The sequence below is a fragment of the Chiroxiphia lanceolata genome, chromosome 29, assembly GCF_009829145.1.
Source record: "Chiroxiphia lanceolata isolate bChiLan1 chromosome 29, bChiLan1.pri, whole genome shotgun sequence".
Lineage (NCBI taxonomy): Eukaryota > Metazoa > Chordata > Aves > Passeriformes > Pipridae > Chiroxiphia > Chiroxiphia lanceolata.
The window spans coordinates 93,697-115,137 of NC_045665.1; the positions used below are offsets into that span (position 1 = coordinate 93,697).

The 21,441-nt window shown below is 58.4% G+C and overlaps 1 protein-coding gene across 1 annotated transcript; it reads right to left on the reverse strand.

The window, feature by feature from the left end:
* Nucleotides 1-77: 77 nt before the first annotated feature.
* Nucleotides 78-21,335, reverse strand: INTS3 (integrator complex subunit 3). The gene is made up of 31 exons (XM_032713180.1): nucleotides 21,272-21,335; nucleotides 20,513-20,682; nucleotides 20,073-20,156; nucleotides 19,491-19,574; nucleotides 16,395-16,508; nucleotides 15,980-16,064; nucleotides 14,679-14,745; nucleotides 13,846-13,990; nucleotides 12,937-13,066; nucleotides 12,066-12,163; nucleotides 11,472-11,663; nucleotides 11,189-11,276; nucleotides 10,730-10,809; nucleotides 9,850-9,941; nucleotides 9,320-9,426; nucleotides 8,913-9,032; nucleotides 8,122-8,251; nucleotides 7,450-7,504; nucleotides 6,571-6,674; nucleotides 6,264-6,308; nucleotides 5,893-6,012; nucleotides 5,614-5,767; nucleotides 4,934-5,002; nucleotides 3,604-3,679; nucleotides 2,450-2,563; nucleotides 2,328-2,376; nucleotides 1,642-1,809; nucleotides 1,265-1,365; nucleotides 999-1,071; nucleotides 770-929; nucleotides 78-697 (listed from the first exon to the last, which is right to left on the reverse strand). The coding sequence occupies exons 2-31, from the start codon at nucleotides 20,591-20,593 to the stop codon at nucleotides 620-622; spliced, it is 3,063 nt and encodes a 1,020-aa protein (XP_032569071.1). The 5' UTR covers nucleotides 20,594-20,682; nucleotides 21,272-21,335; the 3' UTR covers nucleotides 78-619.
* Nucleotides 21,336-21,441: the final 106 nt, after the last annotated feature.

Below are 21,441 nucleotides of genomic sequence, written 5' to 3' on the forward strand. Positions count from 1 at the left end.
CCCCCCGGCGCCGCGGCACAAAGTAGGGCCGTTTGGTACAAAAACATGGCAGGTTTTTATTGCTGTTTTTTTTAAAAAAAAACACTTAAAAGCGCTGATGGAGCCCCAGGGGGGGCCGGGGGTGTTGCCCCCTCCTCACTCGGTGTGGGCAGGACCCCCCAAACCCAACCCCCTTCCAAGGGGGTCCCCCCTTGTCTCCCCCCAGCAGGTCCCCGGGGGGATGGGGAGGGCTCGGGGGGGGGGTCGGGGGGCGTCGATATCCCCCCTCCCCACGGGCAGGACCCTTGTCCCCCTCCCCAAATCATCCTGGAGCAGCAACTCAGTTCCACCCTTTATTTACATTTCTATACGAAAATTTGGGGGGGGTGTCCCTCCCCCTTCCCTGTGTCCCCTCGGGGAGGGGTCCCTGTCCACGATGGGGGGGACACACACACTGAGACCCTTCCCCACCTTGTGAAGAGGGAGGGTGGGGGGAGCCAGGGGGGCCCTGGCCCTCTTCCCATGGGATGTGCTGGCACCGGTTTGGAGGTCCCATCGAGGGGGGGGTCCCTGCCCTCACTGGGGGGGGGTCCCCACCGAGGTGGGAGCAGTTCCAGCCCTCACCGGGGGGTCCCAGCCCTCAGTCACTGTCGGAGCCCACGGCGGACGAGCCTTTCCTTTTCCTCTTGGCAGGCTTGGGTTTGGTGTCCTCTTCCTCCTGCATGGGGGGGGTTGGGGGTCATTTGGGGGCCCCAAATCCTGCCCTGGGGGGCTGGGAGGGGGATCTCACCGAGGCGCTGCTGGAGCCCGACTCCTCCTCGTTGTTGGGGGGCTGCGCCGCGTTCTTGCGGCTGCGGGGACTCGCCAGCGCCGTGGCTTTGCGGCGGCTCTTGGGGGGTTTGCTGGAGGAATCCTCGTATTCCTCGGCCAGGGAGAACAGGTCGGAGAACCTGGAGCGGGGAAAAGGGGGTGTCAGGGTGGCTTTGGGGGGTGGGCAGGGAGGGGAGGGGAGGACTCACTTCATCTTGTGGGCCTCGTCACAGCTGGCCTGGACGTGCTGCAGCGCCTGCAGGATCGGGGTCTGACTGAAAACTGGGGGAGCACCGGGAATGGGGGTCAGGGAGCGCCAGGACATGGGAATCCCACCCAGCCAGGGCTCTGGATACGGGGCAGGGACTCCCAGTGTCCCATGGGGTGACTGGGATGGTCCCTGCAGGCAGAGGATCCCCCCCGCCTCCCAGATTCCAGATATTCCCAGTATCCCAGTGTCCCTGGGGGCACCCACAGTTGTGTTTGGTGTTGGTGAGGTTGAGCCGAAGGTTATCCAGGTGCTCCAGGATCTGCTCCAGGGTCAGCTGGGCCAGTTTGCTGCTGGAGCTGCGCAGGCTGGGGGGACACAGGAACACAGGAATTTGGGATGGGACCCCTCAAATCCAGGGTGAAACTCCCCAAAACAGGGCAGGATCCCCCAAAAACAGGGGGGGGAATTGGGAATTCTGTGGGAAGGGGCCACAGCCTGGGAACGGGAGGAAATCCAACCCCATTCCTTAAGGGGGAATTCTGTGGGAAGGGGGCACAGCCACCTTCCGGGGCAGGTGGGAACCACCACCCCCCACATTCCCAAGTTTGGGAATCCCCCGGGAATGGCTCTCCCCATCCAACCTCTGCCTCTTCCTGGGCAGGCTGTTGTTCTTGATGAGCAGGGCCTTGATGTGCTCGCCCAGCAGGTCGTCGTGGCGCAGCCCCCAGTGCCGCAGGATGCTGGTGGTGAACTGGTCGTCGGGGTGGCACGGCCGGCTCAGCACCATCTTCACCATCTCCTCGCTGGGCCTGGCAAAACCCGGAATGGGGAGGGGGGTGACGCCCCCAGACCTGCCCTGGAGACCCCCAGCACCCAGCTTGGTGCTCCCCCACCCAGGATTCCAGGGGCTCCCAGTGAAACCCACTCCCGTGGGGCAATGAGGACAGTTCTGGTGGTCCCTGGATCCCCTCAGTGCCTCCGCAGACCCACCCTTGGTGCCCCCACAAAACCCTCTCAGTGGCCCCCCCATCCAGGACTCCAGGTACAGCCAGGGGCTCCCAGTATCTCAGTGAATCCTAGCTTCCGTGGAGCAATGGGGACAGTCCTGGTGGTTCCCCCAGAGACCCCTCAGTGATCCCAGAGCCCCCTCAGTGTCTCCCAGGACCCGCTTTGGATCCCCCCCAGAGCCCCTTTGGTGTTCCCTCCATCCAGAATTCCAGGTACTGCCAGGGGCTCTCATTATCCCAGTGCATTCCAGCTCCCATGGGGACACAGTCCCAGCGGTCCCTGGACCCCCTTGGTATCCCCCAGGCCCCCCAGCACTCACTTCTCCCGGCGGAGCTGCAGCAGGAGGCAGGACAAGGCCTCGGGATGCTCTGGGAAGGAGGAGGGTCCGGCTCAGCCCGGGGGTCCCACCCAGCGTGGCCCCCCTGGGCTGGGGACACTCACCCTTGTACTTCAGGTGCTGCAGGATTGGGATAATGGTCTCCAGAGGGATGTTGTGGGCCAGGAACAGCTGCCACGTGCAGTACTGCTCGAAGGTCTCCCAGTCCAGGCTCTGGACTGCGGTGGGGAGGGGGACAAAAGGGACAACGGGGACAAGAGGGACAATGGGACAAGAGGGATAACGGGCAATAGGGAGAACAGGGACAACAGGGATAACAGGGTAACAGGGATAACAAGGACAATGGGGACAACATGAACAAGGAGGACAAGAGGAAAAATGGGGTTAATGGGGACAACAGGGATAATGGGGACAACAGTGGAGAAAACAGGGAGAATGGGGATAACGGGGACAACAAGGACAACAGGGACAAGAGGGACAAGGGGGATAACGAGGATAAGGGGAATAACAGGGATAACAAGGACAATAAAGACAATGGGGACAACAGGCACAAGGGGGACAAAAAGGACCTGTCACAGCCCCTTTCTGAGCTCTGGGGACTTCCAAACCTGCCCAGGGTCCCCCCCAACCTCCTCTGGAGCACTGGGAATGGGGCCAGAGCCCTGTCCTGGGAAGAGGCTCTGGGATTAAAGAGGCTCATTAATTAAGGGGCTTATCCCACTGCTTCCGGCTTTGTGACCCCAAAGCTGGATTGGGAACAGTGGGATTTGTTCTGGGAACATGGAGCTCTGGGAACACAGAGCTCCGGGAATACCGAGCTCCCCATCCCGGCTCTGTGAGGACCCCGTGGAACTGGGGCAGATTCTGAGATTTTCCTCTTCCTTGGCTTATTTTTCAATTCCCAGGAGCCTGGGATCACCCTGCCTGGCACCATGGAATGCTGCAGCTCCTGGGAATATCACCCAGTAAAACCATTATGGGCTCGGATCACAGGGATAAATCCCACAATCCGGTTTGGGGCCATGATCCTTCAATCCCTGGAGCAAATCCAGCCCTCAGGATACCCCGGGCAGCCCAAGGAGCCTCTTGGAGCAGCCCCACAGAGATCTCCCTGTGGGAAAGGCCCTCCCTGGAAAGGGCAACACCGTGGCCAAGGCTGGAGCCTTCTCCCTTCCCAAGGATTTGGGGGGGTCTCCACAAACTGGGGGCTTCCTGGGCATTGCTCTGCCCTCATTCCCAGCCCGGGAATGCCACTCACTGAGGATGTTGAGCACGGAATCCTTGCGGAACATGACGAGGTTCCCCATCATCACGTGGCACACGAGCTCCTGCAGCTGCAAGGGGGCACAAGAGGGGGGGTCAGGGGGTACCTGGGATTTGCGGAGCATTCCCAGGTGGGATCCAGCGGGAAAGCCCGGAGATCCTGGCGGGAAAGGGGCCAACGGCTTCCGAGAACATCCCTGGGATCTCTGGGAGAGGTGGGTGGGGGCTGTTCCCTGCACACAGAGCCCACTTTGGCTCCGTTTTGGGGTCAAATCTCCTGGGAATAGGGCAGAGAGGTTCGGAAGGAGCTCCCAAGTTGGGAATAATCTGCCATGTAGGAAAGGAGCTGCTTCTCGTCCTCTGGATCCCTGCTCCTCATGCATCTTCCTCCCTGCTCCTCATCCTCATCCTCTGGATTTCTGCTCCTCATTCCCTGGATCTCTGCTCTTCATCCTGGGGATCCTCTGGATCTCTGCTCCTCATCCACCTTCCTCCCTGCCCCTCTGGACCCCAGAGGACCCTCTCTGGATCCAGCCCCCTGGATCCCCCAGACAGGCTGACTCCACCCTGGCAGACCCTGGAAACCGGGAAACACCCTGAGAATACCAGGAAGAACTGAAGGAAGGAATGAGAGCACGGAGGGGAGAGGAAACACTCTGGGAACAACCAAACCTTTGGATTTGGGGGCTGAGCTGGCGGGGAAGGTCGGAACATCCCGGCTCAAACCTTTCCTGCCTCGGCTCCCACCCCCTGGAAAACTTGCTGGCACAGCATTCCAACCGGGAAAGGCAGGAGTGGCCGGGAACGGGGTATAAATAGGGCAGGGTGAGGGGGTTATCGGTAGATCCCGCTCCGTCTGGAGCTCGGCATTCCAGAAGTGCCCCCGGCATTCCAGAGGCGCCCCCCTCGGTGCCCCCAGGGATATTTTTGGGTTCTCATGGCAACTCGGGGCAGGGAAAATTCCTGCCAGGAGCTTCTGCAGCTGCCTCCCAGCGGGAGCAGGATGGGAAGAGCCAGCGAGATGTGCTGTTGGAATCGCTCTCCCACGGTGGCTCTGCGGTGTCCCCCGCCAAGGGGTTAATTAGGGATAATTAGCACTGATTGCCCAGGAAATCACTCTCCAGGAGATCCCTTGGAAGCAGCAGTTTGGATTAAGCCTTTGGACACCACAAGGAACACCTGGAGCTCCGCGATGGGGAGCGGAGCACTAAGGAAGAGGAGCTCGCCTATGGGATGTTTTGGGGTTAAATCTCCCGGGAATGGGGCAGAGGGATGGGGAAGGAGTTGGGATTGAGCTGCCATGTCAGGAAGGAGCTGCTTCCCACCTGGAAGGAGTCGATGACGGCCACGATCATGTTGAGCAGCTCCCCGCTCCGGAGGGTCTCGTCTGGGAACTGGGAAAACACAAAATCCAGGCAGGTTCAGGGAAAGGCACCAGGGAAAAGCTTCCCATAAGCTCCAATCTCAATGGAAAAACTCCGGAGGGCCCAGCCTGCGCCGGGAGTGTGAAGTGTCCAAGGGGTGGCAGCCGTCAGCCATCCCAGAGCTCCTGAAATTCCCTGTTTTTCCCTCTCCCTGTTCCGGGGCCTCGTGGTGACACAGACGGAAACAGCCCATCCATCACCCTGGGAGCCAAAGGCCGGGAATTCTGGCGGCTCCACACGGATCGGGATGTGCAGATGGCTGGTCCCGGCACTCGGGGTCACCGTGTCCGTGGGGAAGGACCAGTCTGACCCCACTGGGAGGGATCCCAGGGACTGGGGAGGGATCCAGCTGCTGCTCCTGCACCACGGACACAGGTTTTCCTCCCCTCTCCAGGCTGTGCCTGTGCCCCTTCCCACAGAATTCCCACCCTAAGGAATGGGGATGAGCTCAGGGCACACCTGCACCAGGTGAGGGGTTCCTGGTGCCCCTGGAATGCGTTCCCAGGTGAGGGGTCCCAGGTGGGGGTCACACCTTGGTGTAGATGGAGGGGGTCAGTGGGGGGTCTCAGGTGGGGTCTCACCTCAGTGTAGATGGAGGGGGTGAGGAAGCAGAGCAGCCTCACGTCGTCCTCCTGACAGGCCTTCATGTCCATCATGAGGCAGGTGTGGAGCTCCCCGAGCTGCGTGGCCTGAGCAAAGGACTCGTACAGGCTCATCTTCCCCAGGGCAGCTTTGCTGGGGACAGAGGGGACATGTGAGGGGACAGCAGAGGACAGCAGAGGACAGCAGGGGACAGGGGAGAGTTGGGCCACAGGTGAGAGAGGGGCCCAGGTGAGAGGGAGGTGCCCCAGTGTGCTCACCTGGCCCTCAGGTAGTAGAGCAGGTGGTACCCAATCTTGGGCTGCTTCTGGTAGAGCTCGGAGAGCAGGTCCAGGAGCAGGGAGAAGCCGCTGTTGTCCTCCTGCATCTGGCACAGGTTCCTTGGGAACATGGGAACGTCACTGGGATAACACGGAGCAGCCTCCCCACAGGGAAAACCAGCTCCCAGAGCCTGCATGTGGGAGCTCCACTTCCCCAAATTCCCACAGAATTCCCCCAAACAACTCTGGCTTTCCTGCGTTTTCCACTAAAAACACAACCAGACAGTGAGAAACTCTTGGGATTGTGGGACCAGCACTGGGATCAGGTGGGATTAAGCTCATAAATTCCAAGGACTTGGGAGCAGACATACCTAAATATCAAGTAGAGAGGCTTCCCCACAGACTCCTCCAGGGACCTGCGGGATAAATGAACACTGAGCCCTCTGGGCACCCACATTCCATGTTTTCCCAGGAAAACTCTTGGATTTTGTTCATGTTTCCCCCCAACAGCTCCGATTCCAGGTCCTGCTCCAAGAAAACCTTGGATGAAGAGCCTTTTGGGGCTGGTTTGTGAGTTCAGCAGAGGAACTTCCCTTCCCAAAACGGGGATATTTCCCTGGGAAAAGCCCAAATCCAGTGTGGAAGGACGAGCCACATAAAAGAATTCCCAATCCTTACTCCTCTGTGATTTCCTCCGGCAGAACCTCCCCACGGAAGTGAGCCTTGAACAGCTCCTGGAGGCAGGAGGCGAGGACAGAGAGCTGCTCCGAGTCGAAATCCTCCTGGAAGAGGGACAGGGATGAGGGACATGGGAACATCCCCCTGCCCAGCCCTGGGAACGGATCCCGGGCGGCTCCAGAGCCGTTTTCCAGCCCCTGATTGATGCTCCCAATTAACAACCAGCCCTGATCCCTTCCCAATCCCTGTGCTCCACTTATCCTAGTGATTCCAGGAGTCCAGCTCTCCCTGTGCCAATGGGACTGTGGACATGTGGAGATGAGGATTTACATCCCCTTCCCATGATCCTGCTCCCAAATCCCAAAGGGCCTCTTGACTCCAGATGGGGGCAGGGGATGGAGCCTTCCCCCCTCCAAAAAAGCTTGGAAACATCCCAGATCACTCCCAGTGATCCCAGATCACTCCCAGCAATCCCAGATCTCTGACAGTGATTCTAGACCACTCCCAGATCTCTCAGATCACTGACAGGGATCCTAGATCTCTCCCAGCTATCCCAGACCATTCCCAGTGATCCCAGTTCTCTGTCAGTGATTCCAGATCACTCCCACCCATCCCAGACCACTTCCAGCTATCCCAGCTCTCTCCCAGCAGCTCCTGGGGATGTTCAGGCACCGGGAACAGGGACACAAAGCCCTGATGGATTAATCTGGCCCCAGGAGACCCTCCCATGGACGGAGCTGCCCAGGGGCATCCTGGGCTCCCAAAACAGATCCCAAACAGATCCAGGGGTTCCCACACTCCTGTGTCCCAACCCCAGCGGCAGAGGAGATCCCAGATCCCGGCTGGGAGCTCCATCCCAGCCCATCCCAGCTCTGTTACCTCCAGGACCTGATCCACGATTTCCTGCATGACCTCACACTGCGCTTCCGTGTCACTGCAGCACGAAAACAAGAGGAAATCCAAATTATTTGGGAAGATTGGGGGAGCAGAGACATGAGGGAATTCGTGCTGGGCTGGGGGGCTCAGGGTGGGGGGTCAGCGCCAGGTTTTTCAGAGGCACATTCAGGAGGATCTGCTACGGATCTGGCAGTGCCCAGAGCAAGATGGGCAAATTCCAGGATTAAAAGCAGGAGGTTAAGTGCCCTTGGAGCCATAAATTCCATGGAATCAGTTGGCTGAGCCAAGGTCAGGAGCTCTGTTTAACCTCCCTGAAGGCAGTGAATTCCAGGAGGAACATGGAGAACACTTGGACACAGGTTCCCTGTTCCATCCCGATGCTCCAAACCCCCTTTTCCTCAATCCCACACCAGAGGGGGAAACTCGGAGCCTTTTCCTTCCCTGTCCCTGATCCAGAGCCCCACTGCAGCTCCCAGGAATTCCTGCTGTGTCCTGCTCCAAGGACAGGCTCCTCACCAGCACCTTCCCAACCCCTTTTCCTGCAGGAATTCCCTCTCCGTGCTCAAGGGGCTGGAGGAGCTCTGGAGCTGGAAGGCCTTGGAAACCACTTCCCTGGAGAGATCCACAAGAATGGGAATGGGAAAGGCCCCTGACCTGCCCTTCTGCAGCTGCAGCACTTTGTCCTTCAGGGACTCGTCCAGCTGGTCCAGGAATGGGGTGATATCCACAGGCTCCTCCACGATGGATTCCTTGATGGGATGGAACCTGAACTCCCTCTTCTTCCCTGAACCAAGGGACACCACAGGGAAATCAGGGATTTTCCCAAGGTTTAAGGAACTCTGGACACAATCCCTGTCCCACCCTGGGATCCTTCCCCTTGGAGATGTGTCCAGGTCACAGGGATGAGGATGGGAAGGGAGCCAAACATGGGCAGTGTCCAGGATTGTGATCCCTGTTCAGTTCCATTCCCAAACCTCATCCTTCAGCATTCCCAATGTGCTCCATGGATTGGGACTGGGATTCTGGGGCTGCTGTGTCACATCCTCTGCCCCATCCCAGGCCTGTGGTCCCTTCCCACTGCTGTGAAACCCCCAGGAAGTCCAGGAGGATCCAACCACCGAGGGCAGGAACAGCTCCAGAGGGGGAACAGAGGGATTTGTGTGGGACCAGTTGGAATCTCTAAAGCTCCAGGGAATGGCCAGGAAAGACAAAGCCCGATAGCCCTTCCCTTTGGATCTGGATCCAACCCTCTGGACCTGCTGCCAGGGACTGGGAAGCAGCAGCTCCACACCTTCTCCTGGAGGAGAAGGGATCTCCAAAGGGGATCAGCTCCTGGACAAGGGGCTTTGAGGGAATTGTGTTTGGAGGTGGGAACTCTCCACCAAGGGCATGGTGCCGGTGAGGAATCCCTTGAGAATTCCAGGCTGGAAGCTGAGTCCCCTCACCTTTGCTGTTCAGATCCTCCTCATCATCACTGAAAGCGGCCTCGGCGTTGTCATAGCAACCGTCATCCTTCTCTGCCAGGTGATTGTCCATCTCCATGGGAACGGGCTCCTCGATTTTCACTGCAGGGGTCAGAGCAGGGAGAGGGCTCGGGAGGCTCCAGGGCTCTGCCTGGGCCACCCATCCTGAGAAACAGCTCCAGGAATGGGAGTAAAATGCTTTGGGAAGAGGGGAGGGATCCTGGGGATGCTCAGGAGCTCCATGGAGAAGAGGGAAGGGGTGTTGTGCCTCTCCAGTGCAGTGACCACAACCCCCCTAAATCCCAAATTCTTCTCCCTGGAGTCCCATCTGACGCTGCTGCTGCTTCAGGGATTCCAGGGAAAGCCCCATCCCACCCCCCATTCCCTACCTTCGATGGGGGGCGAGGGGGAACTGCAGAATTCTGGGAATTTCTCCCTCAGCATGGCCCGGAGCTCCTTGTCCAGCTTGGGGTTGTCGAACAGGGGGGCCAAGTGCCTGGGATGGGAGGGCAGGAAGGGATTGGGATAAGCAGGAACTGGGATGCAGAGGCTTCATCCCACTGGGAATGTCGGGGGGCTCTTCCCAGGGTTTGTCCCAGATCCCACCTGGAGCTTCCCTCAATCCACCACGTGGGAATGGGACAAGAGGACCCAGAGCTCCATGACCTCGGCTCATCCCAGGGTCATTCTCTCTGGTCTGAGGCTGGAAATTCCCTCCTCCCCACCCCTTTCCTTCAAGGAACAGCTCCAGGACAACCCTCAGCACCAGAAAGACACAACTGTGGCTGTTCCCAGACACAACTGTGGCTTCTCCCAAGGATCCAGGACAACACCACCCCCCTTGGAGCTCCGGGAGGCTCCTGACTGAAGGAAAATGGGGGAAAATCCCATAAAATGTGGGAAAACTCGGCGCTCTTACGCCAGGACTCGCTTCTCCACGATGTGGGTGAGGGAGTTGAACACTCCCTGCCGGACATGAACATCCAAAGGGGGATAGAAATTGGGAATGATCTGGAAGTGGGAGGAAAACTGTGTCAGCGGCAGAGAATTCTCTGAGTCGGAGTTGGGGGATGTGGGAAGGAGGCCCCAAAAACTCTGTCCACACACAGGGCTTTGCTTCCAGAGGGAGGGAGAGGATTCCTCTCTGGATCTGGCACACCCTGGGAACCTCCCACCCAGCTCCTCTGCCAGGAGCCAGCAGCTGGTTTGGACTGGGAAGGACAGGAGTGAACAACTTCCAGGGCCACGGAGATCCTGCTTCCAAGAAACACCCCCAGCCCTCCCTGGGACCAAATTCCTGGAAGCAGCAGCTCCTGCCACTGTTTCCCTGCCCAGGGATGGGACACAGTGGCTCTGGATCATCCTGGGCTGCAGAGAGACTCCGATCCCCTCCAGGGGGGAATTCTGGGCCAAGAATTCCATGAAAAACTCAAGGGAACAATCTAGAAGCCTTTCTCCTGCATCATCCTGGAAGGATTTACTGGCAGCATTCCCTTCCCACAGTGGCTTCCCACTAATGAAGGACACATGGACACAACGCTCCGACCTTGGGAACGCCCCTGGATTTATCCAGGAGGACCCACCAGGGGCTGGAAGAGGTGGATAATTTGGCAGCCAATCCCTCCTTAATTTGGGATAAGAGGGGAAGTTCAAAGGGATCAGAAGGTGACTTGAGGTGACACCGAGGAATGAGGGGAAAAAAAGTGGGAACAGCCGTTCTGGTTGGGATCTGTGGAGCCCAGGGGCTGCTTTCCCAGCCCTGATCCCTGGGAATTCCTGGGAGAGCGAGGGAAACTCACCCGGCACATGAAATCCAGGAGCGTGGCCGTGATGGCAGGATGGGGCTTCATGGAGTGGTGCATCACCAGGATGGCAGGTTCTGGAAGGGTGACAGGGATGAGACCCCCAGGGATCCCAAATTCCCTGTTCCCCTGGCAGAGCCTGCTGTGGGATCGGGACAGGGATCCCAAGGTATCCCCCAATGGAGCCCATCCAGAGCAGGAGCCCCATGGAGCCCATCCAGAGGAAGACCCCCATGGAGGCAATCCAATCCCAATGGAGCCCATCCCAAGCACAACTCCCATGGAGCCTATCCCTAGAAAACCCCTATGGAGCCCATCCATGGAAGATCCCTGTTGAGCTCAGCCAGAGGAAGACCCCCATGGAAGCAATCCAATCCAAATGGAGCCCATCCCGAGGAAGACCCCACCCATGGAAAACCCCCCTGGAGCCCCTCCCCAGGAGGCCCCTGCCCACACCGATGTTCATGATGCTGTCCTTCTCAGGGTTGAAGAAGAGCCAGTCGTAGAACAGGGCCAGCTTGGCATTGGAAGCAGCGACGTTGGACTGCAGGAGCCAAAACATCCCGGATTATCCCAGGAGCACGACGCCAAGACCCCTCACACCACAACGCTGCCCACCACCGGGAACGGCCCAAGAGCAGGAACCCCGCAGAGCCCATCTCGAGGAAGACCCCCGCGGGGTACATCCATGGAAAACTCCCGCGGAGTCCATCCCGAGGAACTGCCCCGCAGGACTCACGGTGCAGGTGGTGAGCAGCCAGCCGATGATGGCCCAGCGCGGCAGGATGTCGGAGCTGAGCACCTCGTTGGAGGGATGCACCACCCCGCAGATGTAGCGGATGAGGTCGCAGCGCAGGGACTGGCTGTCCGGGGTGGACAGGTACTGCCTCTGGAACCAGTCCTGGTACCGCTTCTGCTGCCCAAAGCGCACCTGGAGCGGCGGGATTGGGGGGATTCCCATGGAGGACCCGGCTTGGGCCGGACCGGGCAGGAATCTGGGACCGAATTTAGGTGGAATTTCCCAGGTAGGACCCTGGTTTGGCTGGGCCGGAGGGAATTTGAGAGGGAATTTTGGTGGAATTACCCTCAGAGGACATTGGTACAGCTGAGATGGGAGGGAATTTGGGAAGCAGTTTTTGTGGAATTACCCTTGGAGGACCCTGGTTCAGCTGAGCTGGAATTTGGGAGGGAATTGAGGTGGGAATTATGCTTGTAGGACTTTGGTCCAGCTGTGCCAGGGGGAATTTGGGAGAGAATTTCGGTGGGATAACCCATGTAGACCCTGGTTCACCTGTGTCAGGAGGAATCTGGGAGGGAATTTGGCAGGAATTACCCGTGAGGTCATGAAGAGCAGCTTGGTTTCCATGTCGGGAGTGAGGCGACACGCCAGGAATTTGCGGGAAGTTCGGGATTGGAGGAGCTGCAGGACCCCTGGGAAGACATGGAGAGGTCAGTCCCATGGATACAGGCAAAAGGGATCAAGATTTTGCTTGGAACAGGTCAAAAACATCTGGCTGGAGGAAGGTTTTTAGGAATTTTCCCTGAGCATCATCCTGGATGTTTAAGGTGACCTTAAAGTGGTGCCAGAGGGGTGGGAACACTTCAAAGTGTCCCATTTCCACATTCTCTGGAACTGCTGCATCCAGAACCCACTGTGAAGCCCCCAGAGAAGGGAATAATTGATAGGAATATTATTAATATAAATTAAAATGATAAATCCATCCCTCTCCCCTCAGGTCAGTTTTAACCCAACCTGGGAGAAATTAAATCCCAATTAAGAGTCACTTGCTGGAGCTTCTGGAATTCTTGCTTTTTATGGAGCAGCCTCTGGAATTCTTGCTTTTTATGGATCTTCTCCAGGCACTGCTCAGACCCTTCCTGGTTTGGGCTCCAGCTCCACCTCAGCTCATAAATCAGTTAATTAAACAAAGCAACTCTAGTTATCATGGAATTCCAGACTGGTTTGGGTTGGAATGACCTTAAGGATCATCCATTCCACAGGCAGGGACACTTCCCACTGGATAAGGTTGTTCCAACCTGGCCTTGAGGATGAGAAACCACGGAAGTGTCACATCCACGCAACACAATTTAACAACATTCCCACCAGGTTTTTCAGGATGGTTCAATCCCGGAGGACTCTAAGCATTAAAAAATCCATGGAAAAGGTGCCAGTGGAGCTGAGGGAGTTGGTCCAGGCTGGGTACCTGTGAACTGGGTGTTGAGCACCTGGGGGTTGTGCAGGATGTCCTTCCAGAGCTGCTCGAATTCCGGGATCCGCGCCACGTTCTGGAGCAGCCGCACCAGGTCCCGGCCGATCATGAAACAATCCATGAACTAGGGAAAAAAACAGGGAAAAGTCCCATCTCCCGGTCATCTGCTGGAGCAGGGGGATGGGAGGAGGGGGAGGGAGGAGCAGCAGAGCCCTACACCCTCACCACAGCTCCGGTGACTCACTCCAGGCACAGCATTCCCGATCCTGCCCCTGGCATCCCACCCCCCCTCGGAATGGGAGCAGGGACGTGGGCAGGGAAGGGCAGGAGCTATTTTGGAATGTTCTCCCTCCCAAAGCAAACAATCAGCCCATAAATCTGCCATGTTTCTCCCCAGGATCCTGGCCAGGCTCCGGAGCCGGCGCTGGACACGGGAGCTCCTGACAGGAGGGAGGTGGGGGAGGAGCTGGAAAGCAGGGATTTGGGGATGCAGCCCCAGATTTGGGGGATTCTGAGGGATCCGGAGCCAAATGTGGCCTGGAGCTGCTGCTGGGACCCCCCCCAGCCCTGTCTGTGGGGTGAGACCCCTGCTGAGATCTCAAATTCCTTGTTCCCACTGACCTAGGGGATTGGGACAGGCTGGATCCATCGGGTGGGATCCATGAGATCCATGGGATGGAATCACAGAGTGCGATCTGTAGGGTGGGATCCATGGGGATACATGTCCATCACCTACGGGTTGGGATCCATGGGGTGCGATCCCTGTGGTGGGATCCCTGGGATGGGACCAACCCGGTCCAACCAGTGTCGTGTCCTTCCCTTGGGTCCTGACACCCCCTGTGACGTTCCAAGGACGGATCCCCTGGAGCTGGGAATCCCTTCCCGGCCGTTCCCAGCACTCACCCGTTCCCGGAGCAGGGAGATGCAGAAATCCACCTCCTTCTGGCGCAGGCCCTGGAGCTGGGGGGTGCCGTGGTGGTCCACGAGCAGCCGCAGGTACGTGTACACGGCCATGGCCACCAGCAGGCTGCTCTTCAGCACCCACTCCCTGCAGGGACACAGCTCCACCTCAGGCAATTCCCACAGGGAATCATGGCCTGGAGGGGGCCAATCACCGGGAATGGGGACAGACGGGGATTTGTGGGATAGGTTGGGAAGGACCCCAAGGGACACAATTCCACTGCGGACAATTCCCACAGGGAATTGCGGCCCAGGAACTGAATAAATGCTGGAACAACCCAGTTGGTCCCAGAGCAACGAAGGGATTTTAGGGATTATTCACTGCTATTCCAGCTTGGAGCCAAGCTGTCCCCAAACCCTGCCTCTGGAATTCTGCAGCCAGGAATTCTGCTGAGCACCATTTGCCCCCGGAGGACAATGTGGAGCTCGGGATGAACTTCCCAGATGGCCCATCCCGGAGCTGCTCAAAGACAGGAAACTTTTCGGGCAATTAACGGTGTCCTGCTGCTCTCAAAGGAACTCCTCCCCCACAGATCAGGAAATTTGGGAAGGAAACATTCCCGGGATGCTGGTCCCGAGCCACTTGTGCTCCTCAGCCCCGCTCCCAACCGCGCTGAGGAGGGATTTTGGGATCTGGGGGGATTTCGGGAGAATTTGGGGACGTTCTCCCCCACACAACATGCAAGAGCTTGGAATTCCTTGTTTGGGAATGTGGGAAGGGCAGGACACCCCCCCTGTGAGACAGCTGAGGGGGGTGGTCTCCCTGTTCTCCGTACCTTTGCTCCGTCAGGATTTCCAGAACGTTCTCTGCCAGCCAGATGTTCTTTGCTGTCACATCCCCACCTGGAAAAGCCACAGGACAGGGAAGAGCTGGTTGGATGGAGCTGTGGGATTCTGGGATCCTGGGATTGTGGCCCCCACTGCTCCTGGTGTTCCCAGTAAGGCTCATCTCGGAGTTTGCTCCATGCCTGGAGCCCTCATTCCTGCCTGCCCCAGGTGCTTGGCCATTCCCAGACACTGCACATTCCCAGGGATAAGATCCCTCAGGGATCGAGGGGTCTGTGCTGCAACAGCCTTTGGAAAACAATCGTGGAGCTATGGAGTCAGGAATTATCCCTCTGGAAAGCAACGGGAAAGCCAGGAAGGGATGGGAATAGAAACCACTGGCAGCTGCTGAGGCTCCAAAGGGGAAACGACACCTGTGGAAAACACCCAAACTCTGGAATCAAGGCCAGGTGTCTCCTCGGAGCGGAGCTGGAGCACGGAGAACATGGAATTCCGTGAGGCCCAAACAATGGGATCATAATGAAGGTCACTGGGTGGGAGCCAGGAGGGGCCCTGCAGGGGAGGGGCAGCACAGGGGACTTGGAATGCCCTCCTTCTCCAGGGATTTTCCAGCTGTTCCGTGTGGCAGTGGGGCTGAGGCGCTCTGGACTGTCCCTCCCTCCCATCCTTTTCCCCCCTGGAGCTGACCCGGCACTTCCCAGTGTGTCCCAGCACCTCCCAGTGTGTCCCAGCAAAGACACAGCCCCAGGTTTGCCGTGAGACACAATTCCAGCCCCGTGGACGTCATTCCCAGCCCCAGGAACACGGAAGAGGCGCTGTTCCTGTGGTTCCGGAAAGGCGTGAGTGCGGCTCGGCCAGGGGGGCTTCCCGTGGGATCATCCCATGGGATCATCAGCTCCCCTGCTCTCCAGGAGCTGCCAGCCCAGCTGATCCCAGGGAAAGGCAGCAACAGGAAGCCAACACTTCCTGGCTGTTCCAGCCTTTGCCAGGAGCCTCCCGGCTCCGGCTGGTCCATCCCTCGGGAGGGAACAACGGGATCGTGGAGGGGGATCCCTGGCTCTGTCCTCCCAGGAGGGAATTCCTTCCTGGACAGGCTGGGGAAGGCTCCTGGGAGCTGGGGATGGACCCCAGGGATCCGTGGGACCCGAGCTGGGAACACATCCTGAGGACAGATCCCCGGAAGATCCCACTCAGCTCCAGCTCCATCCCGGTGTCTCCAGGTGGGATTCCCAGTGTATCCCAGTGTGATCCCGGTGTATCCGGTGCGATCCCACCCCCCTGCAGGGCTCACCTGCGATCTGCTTCATGAAGGTCATGCAGACTCCGTCGGCTCCCAGCACTCCGCTCTTCACCAGCTCCCGGAGCAGCCACACCAGCTGGGAGCGTGGGAATGCACGGGGCAGGGATTCGGGATCAGACCATCCATGACCTCCCCCCACTCCACCACATTCCCATTCCAAAGGTGCCTCCATCACTCAGAGTGACAGCAGTGCCACCAGCTCCCACAACTGCTCCCTGTTCCCAGTTCCAGGTTCCCACCCCTCTTCCCTGCTCCCAGGTCCCACACCTCCTCCCTATTCCCAGTTCCCTGTTCCCTATTTCCTGTTTCCATCCATTCCCTGTTCCTGTTCCCTATTCCCAGTGGCCCCAACCTCCCCCTATTCCTGGTTGATGTGGAGAAGGTGATTCCAGGGGTTTTCCCTCACCTGTGTCCGACAGGTGTCCTGGAGCTTCAGGTACTTTTCCATGAGGATGTGGTTGATCTTGTTCAGGACGATGTTCATCCCATCCCGGCTCACCAGGGCCAGGTCCCGGTAGCACTGCGGGAAAAGGGCACGGAAAACGGGAAAACCAGAATGGAAAAGGTCATGGAAAAAGGGAAAATCATCATGGAAAACACCTGGCTTTGTCACACCTAAGCAGGGAACAGCAAATCCACAAATCCTATGGAATTGGAGGCAGGGAGAGCCTTAAATCCTCTGGGAGTCCACCTGACAGTGGGAACAGACTCCGGCAGCTCCTCCCCCTCCGCAAATCCATAGAGATTGGAAAACTGGGAATAAACCTCCCCTACACCTTGGATTCACTGGATTCAGCCCCAGGAATGAACCAGGATGTTCCTGATCCCTTCCACGGCTCCAGAGGGACCACCAAAAAAAGGGACAGCCCACATTCCTTTGGGGAAGATCTATAAACCCACATCCAGCCCCCTCCAACCTCCCTGGCACCCAGAAAAGGCAGGGATCACAGGGCACATCCCAAATCCTTGGGGTCAGGGATTGGAGCCACCTGCTCCTCCCGCAGGAATTCCACACAGACGGATTTGGAGATTCCAGCTCAGTTTGGGATCGAGACCTAGAAATCCTGTCCAGGTCTGGGGGGGTCTGGGATGGGAACAGGGAATTTCTGTAGGGAAAGGAAGGAATTTCTGCACTCTCACAAACACTGGGCAGGGGGTGAAGGTGCTCTGGGTGCTCCCAGCATTCCCAGCTCTTCCCTCCCTCCCTCCCTCAGGACAGCAGGACGAGACTAGGGAGCAATTAATGAAGTGGTTCATTAGTGCCAGGAAATGTCAGGATATTCCAGAGGCTCCTTCCCTGCAGCTCCTGGTAATGAGGCTCCAAAGACCCCTTTGACCCCGGAGCTCCTCCCTCCTCCCTTCCCCCAGCAAAACACAAACACACACAATTCCAACCAAAAAAACCCAGGATCCTGGAGGTGGGGAATCTTTGGGGGCTGTTTGTTGATTTTAAGGTGATTTAAAGGAGTTTTTCCATGGATTTAAATCCACTGGGATGTCTCAGGACACAGCCCTGGATTCATTCTCAACTGATCCCAGCAGGATCCTTGGGAGAAGAGTTGGAACAGAGATACTCCAAGGGATTTAGTCCTGGTTGAGGGCTTAAATCCCAGGATCAACAATCCCATTCCCTAGGGAAGTCTGGCAGCTCTCCCCCCTTTCTCACACCCTCAAATCCACAGGGAAACACTGGAATACCAGGAATAAACCCCACCTGGCAGAGAGGAGACCCTGTCCCATGTCATCCCAGCACAGATGGGACAGGGAGAATCCCCCAGGAATGAGGGGGAGAGCCTGAATTCCTTGATTTTTGCCAGGCTGGCACAATCCAGAGGTTCCTCCCAGCTCGGGGGGGTTTAATTAACAGGAGCAAGTGATTAATGAGGCTTTAAATGAGGGGACAGGGAAAGAAAACAGCCCTGGAGGGGGAGGGAGAGAAGGATGGGAGTCCTGGATCATCCCAGGGAGGCTCCGGGGCCTCCGATCCCGTAATTCCGGAGCAGGAGGAGCCCCGGGGCAGCTGGGCCTGGACACGGGGGGCCCTGAGGGGGCCCTGGGGCAGCTTTGGGGGCCTGGGAGGGTCCCTGGGCAGGTTTTGGGGTCCCTGGGCAGGTTTCGGGGTCCCTGAGCCCCCCTGACCACCCTCCCCTGGCACTGAGCCCCCTCAGCCGGGCACAACATCCCTGTTTTTCCAGCCAAGCAGATCCCAGGAATTCTGCAAAGCCTTTCAGGGGGATTTGGGGATCTCTCCCGGTGCCAGGAAAGGGTTAACCCCCCCCTCTCCATCTCCAGAAGGACAACTCATCCCAAATCCTGGCAGGAATCCCAGCCTGGCTCCAGGCACAGGGACAGATCCAATTATTCCCAATTATTCCCTTGGAAAAGGGAGCAGCTGTGCCTGGAGCAGCAGCAGACACCCCCTGTCCCGGCTTCCCGGCGCCACTGGAATGATCCCTCCCTTTTCCAGAGGAATCCATGGAAAGGAACGAGCCAGGAAGTTTTCCCAGCTGGATTTGCCCAACCTTTGCTTCCATGTGTGGGAGCACCTGCCCCAGGAACCTCCCAGGGCATTCCCAGTGAGCTCCAGCATCCCAGAGTTTATTCCATGAGGTGGAAGTTCAGCCTTTGGAAAAACATCTCTGGCTCCCACAGAAAAACAAGGGAAAATCCCCCTTGTCTTGGAAACAGGGATGTGATGGGAGCTGCTCCAAGCCCTGGCTGGATCTGGGCTCTCCAGAATTCCCTGGGCTGGGATGGAGCAGGATCAGGCCCCAGGAATCCACAGGAAGGGTTTGGGAATGCTCAGGCCCACAGGGAGCTGGAGCAAAGCCCTTTATTCAAGGAAAAATCTGATTCCCACCAGCCAGGCCTCAAGATTCCCAGGAAAAGCACATTTTGCTTCCACGAGGTGATTCCTGGGGCCTGGATTTGGGAAGGTCTCAGGAGCAAAGCTCTTTATCCAAGGGAAAACCTGATTCCCATCAGTCCAGCCTAAAGATTCCCAAGAAAAGCATGTTTTGCTTCCACGAGGGGATTCCTGAGGCCTGAATATGGGGACAAATCCAGGAGTCTGATTCCCAAATCTGATCCAGGATGTGGATTTAATGGAGGTGGAGCTCTGGGAGTCAATTTTTCCCTGGGAACTGGACACATTCTTTCTCCAGGTGATGATTCCTGGAGGCACCTCCCTGTGGCTTCCAAGAGAAAACCCCCATTCCGAGTCTCCCAACCCAAGGAAAAAACCGGGAAAAGCCTGAGAGTTCCTTGAAGATTTGGGATTTGCCTCCCATGGCAAATCCAAGGAATTCCTGGGATGGGAGGGAGCCTGAGCTCCCTTTTCCGTGGCAGGATCCTCATCCCTGCCCCACACGGACACAGCCAGACCTGGAATGTTCCAGGCCCTGCTCCACCAAAGGGCCCCTCCGGTGCCTCCAGCAGGGAATTCCAGGCAGGAAAACCCCTGGGGGGGTTGAATTCCCGGCCTTTTCCAGGGATTCCTCACCTTCTGTGCCTGGGCCGGCTCTGTCAGGACCAGGGTGAAGAGTCCCAGGCAAATCTCCTCGTGCTGGGGGGCCCCTTTGCAGATCTGGGGGATCAGCTCCAGGTGAGATTCCCGGTGGGAATGGAGGGGAGGGCAGGGAAAGGGAAGGTAATATTCCCTGTTCCCAGCTCCTGTTCCCAATTCTCTGTTCCCTGTTTCGTTCCCACCTCCCTGTTCCCACTTCCCTATTCCCACACTGTTCCCGGTTCCCACACCTCTTCCCTCTTCCCAGTTCCCCGTACCCACAGCTATTCCCTATTCCCAGATCCCACACCTCTTCCCTATTTCCAGTTCCCCATACCCACAGCTATTCCCTATTCCCAGTTCCCACCTGCCATTTCTCTGTTCCCATTTCCCAGCTCCCTCCACAGTCAGCATTCCCAGATTCCCATCTCTCTCCCTGTCCAGCATTCCCAGATTCCCATCTCTCTCCCTGTCCAGCACTCCCAGATTCCCATCTCTCTCCCTGTCCAGCACTCCCAGATTCCCATCTCTCTCCCTGTCCAGCATTCCCAGATTCCCGGCATTCCCGGGCTCACTCACGTGGGCGTTGAGGGCGTCATTGGCCTCCCTCTCCGAGAGCCCGTTGGTCAGGGAGGTCACAATTCCCACACAGCGCTCCAGCCTCTGGAAAACATGGAATGGCAAGGGACAGCTCAGCCAGGGGGCATTAGGGCCAGGAGAACATGGAGCATGAGCATTCCCAGATCCTGGGAATGTCCCTGAGCCTGTTCCACCCCGGAACAGACCCCAGGTGCCCCAGGGAGACTCCAAACCTTCCCAGGAAGAAAAGCCCAGTGGGAATTCAGGGAATTTGGAGCCTGAATAACATGGATCAGGAGGATTCCCAGATCCTGGGAAGCTCTGGCAGCATTCCAGGCTGGATACCCCCCATTCCTAGCCCATTCCCAGCCCATTCCCAGGTGTTCCAGGTGCAGGGAGGGGCCCAAGACCCCCTCAACCCCCCCCCAAACTCCCCTCACCTCCTCCAGCTCATCCTTGGAATCCAGCAGGGACGACACCAGGAGCTTCCCGGCTCCCACCTTTCCCTTGGGAAGATCCATGGGGGAGGAGGGGGGGGCAGCCCCTTTCTGGGGGGCTCGGCCGGAGACCCCCCCCTGGGTGGGGGTGGGTCGCCCCCTCCCAGCTCTGCCTGGCGGGATTGGGGAGGTTTTTTGGGAATTCCTCTCCCTCGGGAGCCCCCCCGCAAGGATGGGATGGGGTGGGGGGGTCCGGGGCGGTCCTGGGGGGGGTTGTGAGTGGATATTTAGGGCTGGGGAGGTGGGGGAGGTATGAGTTTTGGGGATCTCTGGGGGAGATACTGGGGGGTCCTAAGCTCTAGGGGTTGATTTCTGGGGGGTTATGGGGGATCCTGAGCTCTGGAGGGGGGATGAGCTTCGGGGGGGGTCTCTGGGGGGGTTACGGGAGGTCTGAGCTCTGGGGGGGCTGAGTTAGGGGGGCTCTGAGGGACTCTGAGGGGTTGAATTATAGGGGGCTATGGGGGAGGCTGAGCTGGGGGGGGCCTTCCAGGAGCGCTCTGGGGGACGCCGGGGGCGCGGAGGGACCCCGGGGGTGGGCGGGGAGGGGGGTCCGGGGGGGGGGTGGTCGAGTCGCAGCGGCCCCGGGGGTGTCTGGAGGGGTTGGGGGCCCCCCCGTGGGGGCGGTCCCGGAGCAGGGGGTCCCGGGCGGGGTCCCAGGGGGTGGCTCTGGGCCCGGGGGCGGCGGCGGCACCCGGAAGTTACCGGAGAGGGACGGCGGCACCCGGCCGGAAGCGGAAGCGCAGCGCGGGGGGGAAGTCCCGCCCCTCCTTCCAGTGTCAACCAATGGGAGAGCGGAGACTGCTGTGAGTGACAGGAGGGGAGGAGGGAGGGGCCAAGTGGGGTGGGGCGGCCAATGGGGAGGAGGGGGAGGG